At 43.4% G+C, this 23,548-nt stretch overlaps 1 protein-coding gene across 2 annotated transcripts in view; it reads right to left on the bottom strand.

The window, feature by feature from the left end:
* SLC44A1 (solute carrier family 44 member 1) overlaps positions 1-23,548 on the bottom strand; it is a 521,394-nt gene that overhangs the window by 110,721 nt on the left and 387,125 nt on the right. For both annotated transcript variants that reach the window (XM_078676674.1, XM_078676673.1), the window contains exon 5: positions 10,676-10,769. In XM_078676674.1, the coding sequence (XP_078532800.1) occupies positions 10,676-10,769 (94 nt within the window). The remainder of the gene's footprint in view (positions 1-10,675; positions 10,770-23,548) is intronic.

Genomic DNA, 23,548 nt, shown 5'->3' on the forward strand with positions numbered 1-23,548 from the left:
GTCACTCATGTAGACTGGGATGAAGGAAGCCGGTCCGGACTTCCTTCTAAGACAGCATGGCAGTCATCTGGCAGCAAGGCAGTCCTTCTGTAGTACCCACAGGTCCAGGAGTGTACTGAAGAGTGGGTCTGAGGGTCCCATTTTTTATAAATTTTTGAAGTGGAACTTCTTTCTGGAATTCTCCCTACAACATATACACAGAAGTGTCTAGAATGCCCTTCCTCCCTGCCCCGGTCCCAGTCTGTTTGAGAGCATAATAGTCTAGTTCGAAGTTCTCTGTGAGTTTGCTGGGGCAGTGCCTTTGAGAAGTTCATGTGTGGTAGGTGACAGCTCTGCCCACCACCCCCACATCCTGCCTTGGATGGGCTATCCTGCATACACACAGTCCCTCTATTGTGTAACTGTCTGGAAGGAATACACAAAGGCCAACTACCAACTACATCGAGGCATGTGACCCAGGTTTCAGGCACCAAATGCTTAGGACAGGAAAATGCAACATTTCGAAAAATGGCATATTGAGTATTGTGATTTCCTGTATAGGGCCTACCCTAGGGATGACATATGTATTAAAAACGAAGGCTTAGGCCTGGCAAAATGGTTATTTTTCCCGGTCGAAATGGCAGCTTAAAACTGCACACAAAGGCTGCAATGGCAGGCCCTTAGAATAAAATAAAAGATTACTTAAGTGGGTGGCAAAATAGATGCTGCAGGCCCACTCGAAGCATTTACTTTACCAGCCCTGGGTGTATGGCATACCACTTCACGAGGGACTTGCAAGTAAACTAAATCTGCCAATTGGGTGCAAGACAAATTTACCATATTCAAAGGAGAGAGAAAAAAAGCACATTAGCACTGGTTAGCAGTGGTAAAAGTGCACAGAGTCCTAAAGCCAACAAAAACATATCCAAAAACAGGAGGGGTGTAGGCAAAACGTTTGGGGGTGACCCTACAGAGAGGGCCAGGTCCAACAGGAAGTATCTTATCCCAAACTCCCACGGGCTGCCTGACAGGCACCTTAAAAAGTGTTTGTAGGATTGTCTCACAAGTATGACTGAGAGTAAGTCAGCCAATCGCTTCTTGCAACAAGAAAACAATTGTTTTGGGGAAGATTTTATGAGAAGTCTCCAATAAGTGTGTTCTTGTTTATACGTCCATACATTTTGATTGGGTTTCCATAATAAACATGAAGCTAAATGAGGTTGGGGTGCTAATTAAGTGTACCAAATACTCTAGTGCTCGTGTACTTTAGAGTGGGTGGCGGGGTTTAGCTGGTAGGCCCAGGAACTGCCTTTCACATATTCCTGTCTGTAGCCTTCTCTCTGAAATCATGACATTCACTGAAAGCACTAATGGAGGAATATCAAGGTTACAAAACCTGAATACAAGTATATTCAGTGCATACAGAAGAACACAGTTAAAAATAAATGTATGCGCCTGACATTTACCATGGCAAGATATGTTGTTCGACACAATCTTAAGAACTTCAGATCTGTGAATCAGATGACAGAAATACGCGGGAATGAACCAAGAGCTGTGGAGCATATTTTCTGATCCCAATTAACAGCTCTTACATTTATACACGGAGAGGCAGCAGCTGTGGTTTCCATAACCTACTGGCACATGTAAAGGAATAACCCTATAACCAAGTAGCAGAGATCTTGTGATCACAAACTAGGCAAAGTAAAAGAAAAAAGTAGGAACGCAAAAAGCTAGTTGCTGGAGTATATCAGGACCTGCCCAATATCCTTATTATCTTGTTAACCAGCCTTTTTAACCCATTGTCTTACACCCTTCACCTAGGATAGGGCGGCAACATTCTGTGCATTCCATTCTGCAGTGTGACATAACTGCAACATGCTTCTGTAGCTTTTCTGGTAAACAAGGTGTTACTGATAAACCGAACCCGGCTGTAACAACATTTTTCTTTGCCAGTAATGGTAATAAAAGCATGCATACTGGTTTGTGGCCATACTGAGAGGCGATGAGTGTTATTTTATAGCCTGGACGACATTTAAGGCTTCCTGAAGCATAATCCTTAATGCGATTACCACTCCGTCGTAAAAAAAATAAACTAATCCTCTGCAGTCAGCAAATACTTAACAGGCAAGCAGTAAACGCCAGCCAACATTTTTCTTTTTTAGGTCTCGGGCAGACAGCGCATGCGGTCTTGAAGAGACATGTTCTGCTTAATCTGTGGGCTTTCCATTATCTGTTTCATATCTGTCACCATTTGTCCCTGGCATGCATGCTGTAATTGCATAGACACGTTTCTCTTGTGCGAAATGATTTAACTGTTTGCGTCTCACCTTGTTGCTGCTCATTTCATAGGGCTGGACTCTATTTCTTTAAATTGTCCCGTTGGGACACTTTCTCACTTTTTCTGCATTCACTGGTGAAGTGTTTCTGTGGAACATTGTTGCTTAACTTGAATTCTCTTCAAATGAACCAGGCTTAGTCTTGATGTCCTCAGTGTCCATGGCAAAAGTAATCCTTATAATGTGGGTGCTGATACAATGTATTTCCTCATGTTCGCTACTGTAATCCAGGCTAACACTGTGATTCTTTGTTTTTTGTGCAGTTTTACATAGCCTCAACACCACCCAAAGGTAGTGAAGCACTTTATATTAGCACTAGTTACTTTTTTGGTACAGTTTTTATAGTGCCAACACCACCTATTGGAGTGCTTTACATTAGCACATTTTCCTTTAAATAAATAAAAAAAAGACATTCATTTTTGTAGGCACAAGGAGATTAAGTGATTTGCCTAAAATCTAGAATGTTAAGCAGATGTCGAAACTTAAAACCAGTTTACCAGCTCCCTAGTCAGCCGCTCTGGCCCCTACCCCACATCATCTTCTTAGCTTCTGCGTCAGTTCCACATTTTGTGATTACGGATAAACCACTTAATCTTCCAATTTCTAAACACAACAAGCATTGGTAAAGACGGTAGGTTTCCCCTGTGCGGAATCTATTGTTTTTAGGTCTCTGCTAGATATGCTGTCTCGAAGAAACGTCTTGGGTTCTACCTGTGCACCTACAGGCCGCCAATCTCCTACCATTGGTAAACTTTAGAGTGACTCATTTTCTTTGATGCCATTAGACAGGGCGTGCGGGCGTCATGCCCTCTTGTGTTTTGCTCCCCCATAGTGCATGAACCAAGTACATGACTCCATACACTGCTACCTGTTTACAAAGCTATTTTTTCTTGGTTTTCAAGCACTCCATAGGAGTTCTTTTGTTTTCAGATCATCTCCCTAGTACACATACCACTAAAATTTATGTACGTGTACATAAACGAATGCACTTCTTAGAAAGGTGTTAAAACACGAACAACACTTGTTAATGAATTTTTTTGCATGGTCCGTCTTGCCATAGTACAAACACGTGCCAAAGGTATTGGAGCTCTTTAAGTGCTCACCAGTTACATCCCACAATGACACATTCTTTTTGCCGCTGATCCTGCTTCAATTAAAGCATTTTTTTATTCCTTCATTGTTGCTTCTTCCTGCCCTCTCTGGTCATTGCTAGCCCATCTCCCCATCGCCTTCTGCTTCCCTGCTTGACCCATCCCCCCACTGCCTCCCTTGTTGTTGCTGCTTTTATTTCTTTGTATGATCCGATGGTATTGGAGCACTCGTTCCGTCCTCCGTCTTGCCATAGTCTCCCCTATACACATACACACATACCACTAAAATGCATGCGCGCGTACAGGTAATGTAATGTAAATTAGTTTTATATACTGTGATTATACTATGCTTGATTTGTATGTAACTACACATCATTGGCCATATGTCTATGTATCTGCGATAGGTTGATTCTATTATCCGTGATTTTTATGGAACTGTAGGTTACTTACCATATGCCCATGTATCTGCGATATTTACCTTGTAAAGCGCTCTAATACCCGCAAGGTCCTTGTTCGCGCTATATAAAACCTTCAAATAAATAAATAAATAAATAAATATAGCACACAAATACCCCAGGGTGTCTTAACGCTGGCGGTTAGACGTCAAATAAGAAGCAGTAAAGCAGGAGCTGGGCGACTGCACTTAACTAAAAGATTCAGTAAAGAGCCTGGTCTTCAATTGCTTCCTGAATGCTCAAAAGCTGGGTTGGCAGTGTAGAGTTAAAGGTAGAGAATTCCAGACTTTCCACGCACAAATAGAGAACGTCCTTCCACCCCATCTTGCTTTATTTATTCTGAGGACAATTATCATTTTAGCTGCGCCGGATCTTAAGTGCCTATTGGGGGTGTACCAAGTAAACAGATTCTGAAAGTAGACAGGACCAGCCCGGTGAAGCGCTTTATGTACCAGGCAAAGTGCCTTGAAGATGATCCTCTTCCTGACAAGTAGCCAGTGCACGCCTTGCAGCGACTGGGAGATCAATGCAAACGTAGGAATTTTAAGAAGCATTTCGGTCACTGCATTCTGTAAGGATTGATGCTCTTTCAGCTGTTGTTTCTTGGTGGCCAAGTATAGGGCATTACAGTAATCAATCTTGGAGTTAACGAGTGCTACCATCACTGTCTTTTGTAAGTTCTGAGGAATGAATGGGAAGATCTTCTTAAGGACCCTAAGCAAAAAAAAGCCTGAAGAGGTGATTTGATTTGTTCTGAGATGCCCAGTTTAGTGTCAAAGATGACACCCAGGTTTCTCACTTTTTGCACTGGCAGCGTGCCGAGATCAGAGGGCCACCATGACGAGTTCCAGAAGGTCGTGTCCCTTCCAAAGAGCAGGACCTCAGTTTTTTCTGAGTTCAACTTTAGGCAATTCCTCTGCATCCAGCTTGCAACGCGAGTCATGCAGTTACGAAAATAATTTGCCTCCTTTTTGACGTCTGGTGATATAGATACCACAATTTGCGTATCATCGGCATAAGAGAACACTGCAAGACCATAGTTACGGATGAGATTGATCAAGGGGGTAACAGATGTTAAAAAAGTGTGGGGCTAAGAGATGAGCCGTAAGGCACCCCACAGGGGAGAAAGAAAGGAGCAGAACTAACTTCTCCCATCTCCACTAGCTGTTGCCTGTCACTTAGAAACGAGCTCAGCAAAGCCAGAGCGGAGTCCTGAAAGACAAGCACTGGAGCTGATTTATCAAAAGCATTTGATGGACCATGTCAAAAGCGGCAGAAATATAGAATAAAATCAATGCAGCTTTGCCTCCCTTGTCGATCACCATCTTCAGATCTTCCGATGTAACTACCAGAGCAGATTCAGTACAGTGGTTGAATCTGAAACCGAACTGTGAGGGATCAAGAAGCTGATTTTCATCCAGGAAGGATAACATTTCCTCATCCATCACCTTTTCTAATAACTTTTCTGGAAGGGGGAGGCAAGATATAGGCATGTAACTCTTTGCCTCTTTAGGGTCCAACTAAGGTTATTTCACCAGAGGCAGGATGGAGGCCTTTTTCCATATACTCGGGAACTGCCCGGCATGGTAGGGGTCTGAAGGAGCTCCTGATTTAATGGACTTACTAAGATTAATCAACTTTTCTTCGGTGAATGGGATGAACTTCCACATTTTTTTAATATCTGGGGTCTTATGGACTTCTAATGGGCCCAGCTCTTCTGTCAGGGTTGAAACCCCTCCTATATTCCCGGTCTTCTGAGTGAGATTAAAGTTTTGAAAAATAGAGGCGACTTTGCTCTGGAAGAATTCCGCCATCTTATCACAAAAAGATTGGTCAGGGTTGAAAGTGTTGCTGTTACACCAGTTTGACAAAGACTTGACGGTTTTCAACAGTTCCCCAGTGGAATTTTTTGCTGAGCTAATCCTTTCCATGAAGTGTTTGGACTTTGCAGCTCTAATTAGTTCCTTACACTTTGCCAGTAGTTTTTTATATTTAATCTTTTGCTCTTGACAATACTCACTTCTCCACCTGCGCTCTTGGGATCTACATTTCATCTGCAAAGCTTTTAATTCTTGTGAGTACCAGGGGGCTGATGGCTTTTTCCTGTAACACTTTATTAATTTTTCTGCCACCGGTCTAAGAACTGCTGGTTCTAGTCAATGTGAATAGTTGGTCGCTGCAATATCCACGTTTTTGTCTAAAACTGGGTTCCAGTTTGAAAGAGTATCCTTCAGCTCGTCAACATTAGGCTTTTTCCAGGGTCGCACCTTAAGGTTCTAAGTGCATTTGTGAGGGGCCGTTGTTGGGGGGAACCTTGAGATCATACTAGGGGCAGGACCATATCCACTCTTACATCTTGATTATTTGTGAATACTTCTTCCAATGTGTGGTTAGCCTGGTGGGTAGGTTTCTCTATTAGCTACTTTAAGTCAAAGCTCTTGAGATTGTCCACCAGGTGATTTGTGTCGCGATTATTTGTGAGTTCTAAGTGAAAGTTAAAATTGCCCACAATAGTAAAACTGGAATAATTGACACATGATTCAATAAAGTCCTGGATCTACTGGGTTAACTTGCCCCTGGGCCTGGTGGCTGAAATATCAATAGTCCCCGAAAAGCTGAAGTATTATTCAGTTTCAAATTGAAACTAAGTGCTTCACAATCAAGGGGGAAGACGTGCTGGAAGTTAGCTCTGATCAAATTAAGATAGGCAATTGCGATTCCCACGCCCTTTTTATCTGCTCGATCCAGTCTTTCGATGTTATAGCTCACTGGGCTCCCAATTTTAAAATCTGGTTCTGAGTAATTTTCTGCCAAGGTCTCTGTGAGGAATATAATGTCAGGTTTGTGTTGGCACATAAAGTCAACAAACACATATTTGTTTTTAATGAGAGTCCTCATGTTGAGCCCTATACAAGTAACCTCCCTCCCTGGGATCAGCCTCTCTGTTGACTCTGCCGGGGTTGTCATGAGAATGGTAGCGCCGTATGGGATGTAGGGGTCTTTCTTAAATGTAAAATTTGACATTTAAAATAATCAGAATTAATGTTCCAGTTATGGGTCTGGCAGAGATTACTCTTGCCAGTCCGGTTGATACCAAAAGGGGTTCTCTGGGCTAGGTATGCCTTGTAAAAGACGCAGGTGGTCTGGCGCTGCCCAATGCATGGACAGGAGCAGACAGGCTTGCCTTTGACACGCCAGCGGCACGCGTTTGGGTCTGCTCCGATTTTTATATCCTGACCTCAGTAATGGCAGCAGGCGAATATTAAATGCGGGAGTGAGGCTTTTACCCTTTGGCTTTCTCAATGAAAATGGGCGAGCCCACGGCAGACCGGAAAGCCAAAGGTCCAGTGAAAGGAGTGCAAAGAGAATAATGCTGCTCAAAAAGTTAAGTAAAGAGACCCCATCAATCAGAAAAAGTAATAAGTAATAAAACATGAAAACGGATATTGTTAAAATATTTAAGAATCTGGGTCCGACCTCGCTGTGTCTAAAGATCACCGCTGCGCGCCCGGGTCTACATCGATTTTTATAACCTGAAGCACGGTACGTTAGACCGCTGACCCCAGTAATTGCAGCGGGCGAGGATTGAATGCGGAAGTGAGGATCTCCTCTTTTGCTTTCTCCGCGCAAACGGGCGACCTCGCGACAGACGGGAAAGCCAAAGGTCCTGTGAGAGGAGCTAAATAGCAGATGTGCTGCTAGACAACATAGCTAAAAGACATTCGCATTGACAAAGTCAATAGCTCGGGTATTGCTGAGATCTAGTAGCTTTACCAATGCTTGTTATTAGAGGTCTCCTTACACTGAAACAGGTCCCTTGTCTTAGTTTACAGTTCAGTCGGAGGAATGATAATCACCTTTGCAAAGGCTACCATCAGTGAGATTTACTTTTATGGGCCTGGCACATCCAGGTCTAAAGTATGGTAGTGCTGGATGATTAGAAGTTGCAGAGGCAGACCCAATCAATCCACTCCTCACACCACAATATTGTTAGGGGCTAGCAAAATGGTGTCAATCCTTCAATAGACTTGCACTGGGAGACTCCTGCAGAAAAAGATGCTTGGAAAGATAGCCTTTCATTCCAAATTGTACGTAAATCTATGAATATTTATATTTTGGGTGCAGTCTGAGTCGAGCACCTCCTTCCTCAAAAATTCACCTTCAAGCACTACAACCCTTCAGATCGACAAGCAAATCATGGTGAATTGCCTACCTGCAAAACAAGCATTTGCAATGCACTAGGGCTCGCATTTACACGTGTTTAAGCTATTGGCATTGTAAATGACAATGCCTTTTATTTATGTTTTAAACTAAAACATAAATAAAAGGCATTATCAATTACAATGCCTATAGCTCAGACTTGTGTAAATGCGAGACCTATGGCATTGCAAATGTTTGTTTAATGAGCTCATGGTTGATTGTTTTGTGTGCGAGGGAGCATGTACAGTGTGGCAGAGATATCTTATGAGATAAAAGGTAATCTCTTTGCCGTATTATTTGGTAAATGAATTTTGGAGAAATGGCTTGCGGCTTGGTATTTGCAGTGATATAGAAAACAGAGCAAGATGATGGACGGAGTGATGAAACTTTTCAACTTCTCACCCCCAGTCACAGATCTGGGTTGAATCCATCATTGTTCTTAAGCTCACTTTGCCACCCCAGTTTGGACCCAGTCATATGCAAATCAGTCTTGACCCTGTGCCTCATGGGAACAGTGCAGCCCAAACTTCCAAGCCAGGTCCTCCCTGCACCGGAAAACAGGCATCCTGGGACCGGTTTCGGGGTTTCACTCCCCATCAGCCAGGCTAGCTTGACTCAGGTGGCACAGTGTGCAGTGTTATAACGTGCCCTATGTCTAAGTTCAAGTTGTACATGACATCTTCTGTTGGGTTATGTTGGCTACCGTGGTTAATGCTATATTATGAGGTGTAGTTGCATGGGTGTTCATCGAAGGAGAAAATGGTGTGGGTACAGTGTGTGCAAAAGCGCACTGAGTGAAAGGAGATTGAGGCACGCAACAGAAATCGAGACGTATGAGACATCATAAGTCAGTTTACTTGACCTGCAGTAATGGTGATGAGGAGAGTGGGGGGGGGGGGAGAGAGAGGGAGCGAGAGAGAGAGAGCGAGAGAATGAGAGAATATGAGAGGTATATTAGAAATGTGAAATTCGTGAATAACAAATTGAAGCGTTGCCATAGAAATGCAAGAGGAGAAACGAGTGAATTTGAGCTTCCTTTAAGTAACACCCCAAGAAACAAGCTGGCTCCGTGGAGTCAACGGGGGCAGTTGAAGGTGTGTCATTAAACTGAAACCAAGGGTAGCATATTTCGGCCGCGCTGTGTCTCCACAGCATGAAGTGATGAGATAAGGTTTGCTGTTTTGCAGAGAACGCATAGAACTGCCACGGGGAGGAAAAATCCTTCCCAGAATTCAAAATGATTTGGGGCAGGCTAAGGGGAGTAATCATCATGGTGAAGGCGCTAAGGCCGAGCTGAAGTCTAAGCAGTGGCTAGGGCCATGCAGGCAGTGAGATGGGCAGAGTCACTGCGTTCCGGCAGTCATGCTCCTCTCTCAGCTTCCTCGAAAAGGAGCCCACACTCCCTAGAATTCTTTCCTGCCGACATAGGACCTGTAGCTGCCACTAGAGGCCGCTCTGTCTCCATGGAGCCGCCTAATACACGGAGGTGATCAGACCGGTGTCTCCAGCAAGGAAGATAAAGGGTCAGATTTCACCGTGTCAGACCCCAGCAACGTCTTACAACCCGCTTCTCTTAGTTTTAAAGCACTAGTTGCATGGGGGAGAAGAGACTGAAGAAATTTCGCCCTGTTGACTAATTAAAACGAGCTCTTATAAGAGATTTACGGACGGGTCGGACGCGGGAACCACACGAGGTGAGGAACAAGCGCGCGGTGGGAGCGTGCCGAGTTCATGTTTTGAAGGGGAGGGAGGGAAAGTGAAAGCGCGCCATGCGCGCGCTGTGTTGACGCGGGGACACTCGTACGGAGTGCACATCTCCTGTACGCGCGTGCACTTCTCTTGTCTCCCTTCCAGCACCAAAGCGGGAACAATAGAGTCTCGCTAGCGAAGCAGCGCATGCGCTGCGTTCGCACGCGAGACCTAAAAAAGGTATACGGAAGTCAGAAGGAAAGGGTCTGTAATTCTTTTTTAAGGATTATTTGCTTTGTAGCAGCAGATTTGTGGTTGCCGCAGATGGAGAACTTGTTAGAGGTTGTATTACAGAAAGCACCCACTTAGGCATAACCGGCATTTGCACAGATTTTAGCACCACCAGCCTACTTGATGATTTAAGAAGGCGACACAGACACCTGCGTGGCTCCCTCTGTAATATGAATCGAACAAGCACATATTTTGCTCCTGTGGCTTCTTAAGTGTGTGATACCAAGCAAATGAGGGAATCCTTTTGTCGCTGTGCCCATAAGTCTTGTGACACCATGGACACAAGAACAACAAACCAAGATTCCAAGTGACAGTGCATGGCCATCTCAATCACTTTCCAAGGCACATTGTGTCCCAAATTACCTACCACCCAACAGGGAAGTACGGTCATGGTCCTAGTAACAGCACTGACTCTAGGTAGATATTTGCTGATACTGCTTTTGGAATCACCAGCAGCCTGTTCAGTGCCTACCAGGAAATTCCTAGCTACACCAAACAGAATGCTGGGTCCATATCTTCAAAAACAAGTTGTATGATGCGAGAAAACGTTTACACAAACACTTCACGTCCACACAGCAACTTACAGTTGGCAGGGTCTTATGAAAACAAGCAGATGTGAGCACCGCAACCGTACCTCTTTGGCACTGGGAGCTTGGGGCACAGCTCAGAGGCCCTCTGGTCTGAGGTGTACTGATACGGCGTCAGTTCATAATCACAAAGGAGAGATCCTGAAAAGGAAAATTGTGTCATTACTTGTACAATATTTAGAGAAGGTACAGCTTTATTCATCTTGCATCAACAATGTTTAAAAAAGCAACCTACACTCAAGAGAAAAAATATTTAATAACATTGATAACAATATTTTAAATGAGTGAGAAATTCTATAGTTGGCTGGCCGACGTTTACATATGTGGGACAACAAGGGTAGACAAGAGGTGGTTAGCTAAACTGGGGCGCTGGTCGTATGACTCTGCAAATCATGAAGCTTAAAAAAAAAACATGTTGAGATGCAGCGGGTCTGCAAGGGGAGCCAATGGTTTTCCATCAGTATGGGCTCTCCATACCTTCCTAGTGAGGCTCACACTGTACATATATCTTTATGTATATCCATACAAAGTGGGCAATATGACAAATGTTGGATAACACTGTGTTCCATCATGTTCTGCAGCTAGTTTCTGTGGCCCATGTGGTATGTAGCGTCTCGCGGAGGCATTTTGCGCTGTACCCAGCACGTTGATGTCTCCGACCTGTTAGCATGTAAGGCATTGTTTAATTGTGGTTCCATGATCGGGTTCAGAACGATGCGTGCCAGGACTCTGTGAACTTTTGTCAGTTGGCAGGATATGGAGATTGAGATCGTCTCAAGAGGTTTTTACAGATATAGGAGAAGCATATTGTAGTTAAGCCCTCAGAATAACATTGTCCATACGCATAGATAGTAGTAAATTTACTTTGTTCCAAACCCTGCTAGGGATCCACAGCAAAACAGCTTTCCCAGAAGAATGACCCCCAACATTCCTATTGCCTCTTATGAATATACAGAATCTAGAACATGGAACCACACCAGTATACGTTCTACACATTAACCCTTTGACAAGATACTACACATATACATTTCTACTGGTTAACAGTATGTTTTTAGAATGCAGACAAAGGGACTTCATCTTTACTTAAGAGTGCTTGCTATGACCAATGTACCATGCCATCTCGACTAGGATAATGCATGGTACCTTGGACTTCCAGTCAACCCACTTACTACGCAAGCTCCTAGGAAGCTGCTTCCAAATCTAATCTCAAGAGATTATTTAGTCTAATAACCATCTGAATTTCACTGGCTCCCAGCAGAATAATCTTAAAAACACTGTGCAAATCCAGAAAATGGCACTCAAAAACATTTTAAAGTCTGTTTCCTCACTCCACTATCTCACACTTCCTAAGACTATTTTGCTTAATAATAAAAACCCAACCACAGACATATTGACAACTTCTTCAGACACCCAGACTTTTGAAAAGCCAAAACATGACCCTTTACTGCATACTTAGGTTAACAATCAAGCTTTTACTGACCTAACAGTCTTCCAGTCACCACAACATAAGCACCAGGAATAGACCATCAGCAATAGGCCATTCTCACGATCAACAAATAACAGAAACTTCACATATTCCTTCTGCTCTTAGGTTATTATGACCAAACATTCTAGAACCTGCACTTGAATATAGCCAATAGGAATATTCATATCAGGCGGAACAAGTTTCCCAGAGCACCAGAGTTCTCTAAAAGAAATTAGGACATTACAAATTTAATTTGGTGGCGTCTGATCGCCTAAGATATGCAAAATCAAGTACAAAACTAAATGGAATGATACAGGTTGTGAATAGGCTGCATTTGGACCATAGACGTTCCTTGTTGGAGAGGTGCGGGAGAAAGCATTACATCTTTTAGGTATAGGCTGACCCAACCCAGTTTAGCACAAATGCACTCACAGGATATGAGCAGTGGTTGTCGATTTCACCACCTAACCGCTCCCTAAGCCACAATTTTTCACTCAAAAAAGAGTGTAATGGTAAACGCTGACACTAGTTATATTCCCATTCGTATGTCTGAACAGCTTACAGAGCTGTACTTCGAGGCTGAAGGAGACTCATACGCACTTTACTATTGTGTATGCACTAGGCCAGTGGTTCCCAAACGTTTTAGAACCGCAAATCACTTTTTAGAATGACAAACTTACGCATCCTACTGACCTTTAATGCCTGTAAATACTGCATGGTGTGATGGTGCATTGTCCTTTACAGACAGCACATTTTCCATTAAAATGGCCGCTCACTTTGCACAGACATCCAGTTTTACGGATAATAAACTATATAGCATACAGCACTCAAATGATAATGTACAGAAATTGGGTTTCTGTGAATATCATTTGTGCATCACCAATTAAAGCGGCTTTGTTAAGATCCTTTTAAAATCTGTTTCCTGCACCCTACAGATTTATAAAAAAATATTAATCTTTATTTTAGCTTTCCTAACTGCTGAATGCATACAGTTCATTTACAGGTATTTACATTTTATTGTGCATTGCAAAAAACACAACCCAAGATTGTCCCATAATTCACTTTATAAACTGCTCTCACTTTGCAGTCAAAAAAAGAAAAGTAAAACCAATCCCAAGAATGGCACTTTTCCACAGTCTAGAGATTGACTCAACCTAGCGATTTTTAACTGCGTATTGTTAATAAAGTATATTGTAGTAGGGTCTATTTGAAGCTAGTGTAAATAGTGCATTTTATGTCTCTCTAAACACTGTTTTAATGACTACTTGCAATGTGTGATATTTTTTGGATATGTTGACATCAGAATACACAGTTCTAATACTTATCAAACAAAGTTAGTGACTGAAAAGGAGTCTTTAGTTTTTTCTCAAATCGGTGGTAGGTGTGGCTAGTTTCAAATTTGGCAGGCGCTAGTTCCAGAGTCTAGAACTGTGGCTGGAATAGGTTTGTCTCCTTGTTCTACATTCTCTTCTGTTGATCTCTAGTTCAGACAAGGCGGCGCTCCATGTGGAGCAGAGTGGGTCACAAAGACAAGGCCTCAAACAGCAGAGTGAAAGTTAGCAGCTGTCAAAAAATGATGCTGAAGTTGCTTGGTTGAACTTGCACTGCCAGAGTAGTTTTGGTCATATAATCCTTCATGGTCCCGTTGAAGTCTACTTAAAAGCTCAACCATTCTTCGCAGTTATTAAGCAAGTGAGATAAGCTCCCTAGATACAAATCAAGGAGGCATTCTTGGAACAGGACATGTTGTGGAGCAACATTAATGAGGGTAAACAATTTTAAGATGACTTAGTGTATAGTAGGCATATGCCATTCCATGCCATGTCCAGATGGTGTTGAGGCATGTTTGTTGTGAACTAGTGGCACATTGAAATGGCGTTAACGGTTGTCAGCATATTAAGACCACATAATTGTTAGAGAGCAGGGCCCCAGGGGTTCTATGCAGAGATTAAAGATCACAGGTGACAGTAATGCAGTCTGGGAGATTCTACAAGCAACAACTGGAGCTGAAGGATTTGGATGCCTCCATCTGGATGAATTTGTTCTATCAAGCAGTGATCTCCACTGCTAGCAATCCTAAGGGACAACCACCTAGATAGCGCTGTAGTAGAAGAATGTCGATTCTTAAAGGTTTACAGAATAAAGAATCACAATTGTATTAAAGACAAGGAGGCCAGCATTATGCATAGACTTTTAATTACTTCGTTCTGAGCAGCAAATGTTTTAAGTTTCAACAATAGAACTCAAACTGCATCACAAAGTAAAACTGAACTCTCAAGTCCATAGAATTCCCCCCATGTTCCCTATTCTTCCTCTTTTGTTTGTCTTTCCCCAACCTATCCTCTTCTTCTGATGTCTCATATGGTCATCTCTTTACTGATCTGAAAGATACACCCAACACAAACTGCCAAAACAGTAATATAACATTTTCATTCTTTACAGTACACTTTCCATTAAAGTCGATCCCACCTCTCCTCTACTTACCTGTGAGGGTGTGATGGGAAAATGATAGCCTCCTTGTCTTTAATAAAACTGTGATTCTTTATATAGTGAACCTTTAAGAATCAATATTTTATGGCAAGACAGAAGGCCAACATCATGCATATTCAAAGTTTCTCAAAGCATAGTGTGAAACTTGATCTCTTGGTCTAAAATAGATGCTTTTATACGTATCTGCATTAGACCATTCCGCTGCCTTCATAATGTCATCCAACTTTACCCAACATAAAGGTTTTACTTTCCATGGCACCCCTTACCGAGTGAGCTGTAAATTTAGCCATATCTATACCTGCCTCCTTCATAGCAGGCTTCACCCATCTTACAATGGTGGCATTCGTGACCTCATGATATGGTTTAAGATACAAAATCAGTAATTGATCCATTCCTGCACTCCTTTTCTCCAATATACGTCACTCATATTCTCAAATATATTTAACTACACATAACTTAGGCTAATCATCTAAACTTTGAGAAAAAATTGATGTAGACATGGTTTTCGTTCTTTTTAAAACCTTAAACAGAACTTCCATTGGTTGATAATACCTGTTCGTCACTTCCAAAGCCCCCAAATCCACCACCCTTATAAAGGATATTAAACACAACAAAGTCGTTAACTTTCAGGACATCTCTCTTATACCCAGATACTTATTACTAGGCCAATCTTAAAATAATTGAAACACTAAATCTATGTCCCAAAGTGACTGATACTTAGGTTTCAGTCCTCTCTTCAACCTTATTCCTTTCATCACACTACAAATTAAAGGTATCTTGGTTCAAGATGCCTTGAACCAAGGAATATCCTGCTGCAACTGCTGAGCAAGGACAATTGACTGTTCTGTAAGCCAGACCCTTATCAAAAAATTCTGCAAAACAATTTGCAACCTTCATCTCATCAGCCTCCACTGGACCCAAGTCACTTGCCAAGCACCAACGTAACCAGACTCCCCATGCACTTCTGTATCTTTTCTTAGTCCCTGGGGCCCAAGACTCGTCAATCAACCCTGCAGCTGACTCCGAAAGTCCTGTGAATCTTCCTGATTCCCTGAGATTTTTCCAAACTAGAAGGTTGAGCAAACCCAAAAGAACTAATGGATGCTTTCTCTTTTCTACACCTTTTACCAATCCCTTATTGGACCTTATTAAAGAAGGACTCTCTATAGCTAACTCAAAAGCAGTTAGGAACCATGCCTGAGTCTTTTAAAACAGCGTCACTAAGACAATCCTGACATTTGGCTTCTGCACTGCAGCAAAACCCGCTGAATCGTAGAGAAAGGGATAAACGCATAGGCTTTCATCTCTGACCAATCCTGCATAAACGCATCCAATGCGACTGACCCCAAATCCGGTTTCCAACTGAAATATTCTAGTAATTGGAAGGTCAACCTGGTTGCGAAGAGGCCCACATCTAGCGGACAGTTGTATGATAGAAGCACGAATGGCTAAACCACATGTGCCTTTACCACATTGCCCCAACAACGAATGCACCTTAACGCCGGATTCATTTACCATGCATGCCTTTACCACGCAATTTTGTGGTGAGGACATGATTGGTAAAGGGATATGTGTGGTTAAGATCACATCCCTGCCCGTCTGCCCGCCCTGAGCGCTAAAACCCAGCCCCACGAACTAAAAACTACCCTGACCCGCCCTTGAGCCTTAAACCTGTCCCGAAGTCTGAAAACTATCCTTTTTTACCCTGAGCTCTAAAACCTGCACTATAAACACCCCCCCCCCCCGAGCCCTACAAACTACCCCCAAGCTCCCAAAACCGGGCCCCAGTCCAACTTACCAGACCACGTCCTCTCCCAATCCTTCCTCTTCTTGTGCCCGCCCATCTGCTCTTCTAGACCATGCACTGCCTTAACCACGCATATACCTTGTTTAGGCATATGCATGGTTAAGGCAAGCGTGGTTCCACTTGCTGGTAAATGGCACGCATTTAAAGGCCGTTTGCCCAAGTGGAACCAGAACATTTCGAATCTTTTGGAAAAGACTGGCTTCCAATTTCTAATCGCTGACATCTGTCTGGTTCCTCAAATACCAATCAGCCATCATATTGTGCATTTCCGGAAAATACTCCCCTCTGAAACCAATTTTATATTGCAGACAAAAATCCCACATTTCTGTCTCTAAGTCAGCCAATCTCTTTGACCTGCACCCTCCTAGCTTGTTTCTAGAAGTCACTGCTGTCACATTGTCCATGTTCAACAAGACTAATGTTCCATGCAAGTGTTTGAAACTGTGCAGGGCAAACAAACCTGCTTTTAACTCTAGATAACTGATAAGGTATGTCCTCCCTAACATATTCCAAATGCCAATGGTCTCCTGACCTGAGCAAATTGCCCCCCCCCGATCCTGACAAACTGGCATCTTTTTCCAGAACAAAGTCTGGGCTTCTTCCAAAAATTGCACGCCCATTCCATGCTTCCAGATTCTCCATCCACCATCTCAACTCTTCCTTTGCTTCCGTATTCAGTGTCACATTGTCCCCATACCATAAGCCTCCTGCCAAGGTACCTCTCTTCAACCTCTGTAAAGCTCTGTTATGTAAGTCCAATAACACGCACCAAATCACTTAAATTTTTGTCTTCTTTCGTCATCACTTTCATTACCTCCTCCTTTATTTTCTTTATCTTCCTTAGCGGAAGTTGTAACTGGCTCTTCAGTGTATCCATCACAAAACCCAAGAACTCCAACATTTGACTTGGAATAAACACAGACTTCTCTACATGGACTATGAATCCTAGTCATTCCAAAAAGTCTCATCATCAGAGGCTCCCTCATCTCTTTATTTTGACTCATTATCAAAATATCGAGCTAGATATATGATCTCACACATTTTTCTCTCAAATAACCTACCACTGGTCTCAATATATTTGTAAAACACCAAGGTGCCGGTGACAGGAGTAGGATATACCGGTAGGATACACTCCTAACGGTGTATCGTGAAAAAGTTCACCTTCCTCCGGTTGATCATCTCCGTCACTTTCTGCCAAGTCATCTCTGATTGTGACTATTGGCGGGGAACACATTTTTTGCACTGCAGGTGTAGACTATGCTACTGGTGCTTGAGTCTGAGCCACTGGAGCGGATGGAGTAGGGGCATTAGCCTCAGGGAAGCAACGGTAGTAATCGTCAATCATATGATGTAAATCTGTTACTAGTGATAAAGGCATTGATATAGCTTCTTCCCTTTCTTCAGCCTGTTGCTCCTCTTCCTCGTAGTCACAAGGCTCCTGAAATGATTCATACCTCATCGACTTGGTCTGAGTACTATCTTTAAAGGAGTATACTTCCTCCTCATCCGTCTCTTGACTCTTGATCTGCAACTGGGATGGACTATACACCACCCCTGAAGATTCTTCATCGACCGAATCCTGCATTTCTAGTAAGTTTGATGGAGGTAGCGGAGATATCTTCGTCCATGCTGTGAACTCAGAAGACTTTCCTACCGTCGACGGACCCGTCGACGAGTGAAAAGATCTGATAGAGATCAAGGTCTTTGACTTCGGAGATTTAAAAGCCTACGTCGACGGAGCCGCCGTCGACGGGATGCGTATGGTCGTCGACGAGGTCATCAACGGGATTGCCGTCAACGGTACCGTCATCGATTGTTTCGTCGACGGAGAAGTAGCCAGCCCTGTTGACGGAGTCGTCGACGGCGTAGATTTGGTACCCGTCGTCGACGCTATAGTCGTCGTCGAAATAGTAGTCGTCGACGTCTTCACAGAGGTTACAGATGGAGACACCATAGTTCTGGTCGGCGGAGCACAAGACACTCCTCTATGACCTGAGGATTTCTTCAGAGGAGTTTGGGGAAGAGAATAAGTCTCTTTTCCCTTGGTTTTCAGCTTTTTAGTATCCACAGATTCTTCTGGATTTGAAGATTTCCTCTTTTTAGAAGGTTGGCTTGTGGATTCCTCCTCTGACTCAGAATCTGAGGTGGCCTTCTTCTGAAGCCTCAACAGAAGGCGTGCCTCTCGATCCCTCAATGTTTTAGCAGAAAAGGTTCCGCAGTGTTTGCAGTCCTTAGCTACATGTTTGGGGTGATCGCAATATAAGCAGTCCTTATGTGGATCCTCTGAAAAAAGCCTAGCTTTTCCACAGGATCTGCAGGGCCTGAATAGCCTCTTTTTAGAGCTTTCAGCCATTATACGGTACAAGATGAATCACAGTACCTTAAATCCAGTAGAGAATTCAGCAGTTGGAAAAGTCAAAAGCTCACACAGGACAAACTGAGCAGAGCTCAGGGGGACTCCTTTCTCACACGTAGGCGGTTGGAAATCTGAGGTAGGAGAGATCTGCTGGGGAGTGTGATGTCAGGGCTTGCTGCTGATTGGCTGAGTTTTGGACCAAACAACAAGGAGGTCTGATTACCAAATAATTCCTTCCCTATGGGGTTTTCTATGCAGTTTCAATACTGGAGAAAGTAAGAAACTAACATAAGCGATCGAAAGTGGCGCCTATATGGGCCCACATGTTATTTCCGGAGTAGAGCAACATCCGTGCAGAGAAACACAAAACTACCTTCTGGTGCGCAGAGGTATTGCTGAAAAGTTTCTGGATCCAGTCCGACACCTGGGAAGTATCAAAAGGTGAGGAATCTGCAGCTAGAAGTCTATCAGAAACAGAAAGCGCATGCACATTTATTGTACTCCGACGCAATCACAGTTTCACAAGATATAACACCAAACTGCAGTAATAATAATAATTTTAATAATCCACATTTGTATAGCGCACAATCCCCAGATGAGTCGGTGCAATATGCCATTTAAAGGTCTTGATCAAATTTATTGCAAGAGGAGAAATATACATTTTTCAAAAAACTAAGCTAAATAATTGACTCCAAAGACTTGGCTAAAGCTTCTTTTGAGCAGAAAACATACTATTGAAGCACCATCAAATTAGCTGATCCCATATGAAATGTATCCCTTCAGCAACAAAACAACTAGATCAGGCATTCAAAAGAATCATGTCTGAGCTGTTTTGTGACAAACGGTCTTTATTATCAGAACAGTCATTTTCATAAATATGAAAGAATACATCTAGCTGACAGATATTGATCTGTTGTTGTACTTAGCTGGCACACAACAAATTGCTACCCTCCGGGTACCTTTTAGGCAGCGTTGGCTTTTCGTCAGACAGAGTGCCAAATAAAACACAATGTAACAACAACTCCACACAGGCAATGTCGCCATTCCACACACATTTAAAGGCAAACTCAGGTAATACAAAAACTAAGAATTACTACTGCAGTGTCCCACATTTATACAATTGAAAAAAACATTTGAAGTCTAATTAAAGAGGTTGCAACTGAAGCCCACCTTACAACCCTCCACTTTTATGTTCAACGCCTAACTCGATCAAGGGGCACAAACTTCTCATGATTTACAGTACTCGGAAGTAACCGTAATGGTAAAGATCATTTTTGAAAACTTTCAAAATAATAAACAAGCTGAAAAAGTGCTAGTATATCTTGGGCTGGAGCTTGGTAATATTAAAAACAGACAGTACATGTGCAGTAATAGTTACTAATTGGTGGAGCGCTGTTTTTCGAACTAATGACAACTAAAAACAAGCACATTTATTTATTTAAACTGTACTTTATTGGTTTTCAGGATTGACAATCCACAATACCCATTTACAGACCTGCTAATTAAAACAAAAATTTCACTGAGGAGGGGCGGAGCCTCATGCCTAGAAATACCTAGGAGGCACTTTTGGCCCAACCCCCACCCTTCATAAATAAAAAATAAAAAAAGCACCAAAGCTTGATAAGGCTGGTGTCAATGTCCTGGTGTGTTTTCACATCTCTCAATGGACGTCAGCAGTTCAAGGCCTCTGAAAACGAGATGGAAATCCAATGTTTATAGTGGATTATAGCTGGTTTCCCTGCCATCGAGTGATATTGATTCCTCACCAGGTTACCATGTGAAGTGAGCCAACATCAAGTGTCACATGGTGGCAGTGTGTTGGTTGGCTGGTCTGCACTTATTCTCAAATAACCAAACAAGAACACCCTTCGCCACCCCCCCCCCACCACTAACTGAGACATATAAACGCTGAGAGTATCAAGCAATAGTGAACATTTGCTGTCGTTTCAGAACAAAGGCAAAAACAACAGAACAAAGAGCAGGGCTTACAGTAGACACAGTGCGAGGACTATAATCCATCCAAGCAGATGCTTTACATCAGTCTCAGTGAAGACTGAAACTGGGTACAAAGCAACAGTAGCCTACCCCCGACAGATAGTCCACCAGTGGGTGCCACTGGGCTTCAAATTTGGTGCTCAAATCATTCAAATCCCACATCAGCTTTCCAGTCGCCAGCACTGACCACAGTTTAGTGGCCCATTCCTGCATTGAAGGCAGATTTGCTGTTTTCCAGTGGAAAGCCAATCACTGCTTGAATGCAAGGATCAATTTCATGGCTATTCTCCGGTCAATCAAACATATCTTTAATTTCGCAGGGCCCGATTCCCTGTATAGTTACAATCAGGTCCATTCTAATCAGATAAACGAGCACCCCTTCTATATGACTTAGGATCTCCTTCCAAAACACTGTCACAGCTTCACCCAGGGTGGGGAGCAGGCGGCTGCCCAGTTTCCCAGGTGCATAGCCCAATGGCATAGCTGAAAGTATTGGCGGCGTTCCCCTTCCCACACCTTAAACTTCTTCTTGCACATACTGAAAGATGTAATCCCCCCCCCCGTAAACAGAGCTTTGAGCATTCTGCACACCACCCTCCTCAGACCAATTCTTGAACTCCTGCCCCTCCACCCTGGTGAGAAATCAGGACGGTCAAACAGAGGTGTGCATGGGGATGGGAAAGTTAATAGTGTGTTCCCTTTCGAAACCCTACACCATTCCAGATCTTCAGTGGTTGGTGCAGCACCCCAGAGACATAACAGACTGAAGCTCTAGCTGGCTTCAGCAGCCAGGGATTTGCCCAGGGAGCCTGGTCCATAACCACCACGTCCATTTGTACCCAGTGTCTTGATTTTCTCCCTGGTCCACCTAAAGGTTGTCATTCTAGTGAGTTGGTCCTTCATGGTCTCGGAGAGTCCCCCCAACCTGGAACTACGATTTGCTGAGAATAATTTTGCAGTCTGAGCACTGGCTCTAGAGGTCAATACGTTTCAGTGTATTGGGGATAGAGATGACCGGTTCTACTACTGTCAATCACATATCATCTGGGGAAATGTGCACTTTGTGCATGTCCCCCTTACCCCCAAAAGGCATGCCTGAAATACCCGAATCTTGACTTATGCACGCTGCCAAGGGCTAGATGACCAGGGCAAAAAGTAAGGGTGGCAGCAGGCACCCTTGTCACGTGCCCCTACATAAGTCCAACGGCCCCAGCACCTAGAGACCCTAACGGGTGATTGTGCGCTTTACAAATGTGGATATTTATTTATTTATTTGATGACATCTGCCATAACACCTTTGACCAGGACTCTAGTTGTTGGGACTCTGGTAATTAGCTCCTATCCAGGTTGGCATGCAGTGCGCCAGGTCGATCGCCTCCAGTAAAAAGCGCAAGAAAAACTACCCAACAAAGCCAAATGCCTTCTCTGCATCGAGCAACAAGACGGCCATCGGGATCTTCCTGAAATTAGGATGCTGTATAAGGTGCAACACCCTTCTGATATTATCAGCTGCCTGCCAATGTGGAATAAAACCTGACTGGTCATGGTGGATGACAAAGGGTAGATGGGGCAGGAGCCTAATCATGAGAATGTTTGTGAAAATGTTGGTGTCTGTATTAAACAGTGCAAGTGGCTGGTAGCTATCAGGCTTTCCTGCTTTATGCATTATTGTTTTGGTGGCCTCGTACATCGTGGGAGTCACCCTTTTAGCACTTAGGAATGAGATGTAGAGGTCTTCCAGTGGGGGCACCAGGTCAGATTTAAAGTGTTTACAACCACATTTTTAGACAGAAATGATTTATTGGTGTGTCTTCTTGGGCAGCCGCTACACCAATGTTGGCTTAAGACCCTGGTACAGTAAACTAATTCTCCAAATATTCAGATTCTGTGCTGTTACTTAGGCAGTTAACCAAAAGCTTGAATATTCAATGGCATCAAATTCCAGGTTTATAATGGTAACGATCCTCTTGTTTAATGTCGTACTAGGCCAGAACCAAGAGTTGCTGGTAAGCCAACTGCAGGGCCTTTGCAGCCATTGCAGGTGGCATTCCTAATTCCTATTTAACATTTTATTATAGCTAGTGGCCAGAACCCATGCAGAGCAGATGTTACTATTTATTTATTTATTTATTTTTAAGGTTTTATAGAGCGCGAACTTGACCCGTAAGGGTATCAGAGCGCTTTACATAGTCAACGGTAGTATAGAGCGTAGTATATCATAGGACCTGTACATCGAAGAGCTTACAGCAATTGAGGGGTCATAAGGTAGGCAGGAGCATCCAACAATACTATACATTTAGGGAAGGAGAGATTGTACAACGGGGCATTTTACAGAAAGCAAGAGACATACAATTGGCCGGAGGTCACACAAGTACTGTACAATGTCGCAGGATGAGGCAATAGTCTCTAGGGTAGCTGAGGAGCAGGTTTAGCCAAGGAATTTACCCATGAGGAAGGATTTGGTCTCTTTTTTGAAGCGTGCAAGGGAGCCATGGTCATTCCCTGGGGACGAAGCCCTTCTGGTTGGCCTCTGACGCACTGGTTCTTCCACTGGGGACTCTTTCCCCCTCCCAACCCTCCATCTGGACTTCTGTACCCTCCCAACTGGAGCGGTACTGCCAGATACCAGAACTACTGGAGCTCTGCTTACAGAGTCTCCACGGTCTCTAGATACTGGGAGATCCTCCTCAAATGGCCTACAAGTACAGCCTAGGCCCTTGACCTGGTGTTCCCTTAAGAAACCATCCAGGCCCTGAGACTGGGTTTCGGGTACCCTGGGACAGATCCCACACTCACTCCTCCTCCTC

Source organism: Lissotriton helveticus, chromosome 2_1, assembly GCF_964261635.1.
Source record: "Lissotriton helveticus chromosome 2_1, aLisHel1.1, whole genome shotgun sequence".
NCBI classification, from domain to species: domain Eukaryota; kingdom Metazoa; phylum Chordata; class Amphibia; order Caudata; family Salamandridae; genus Lissotriton; species Lissotriton helveticus.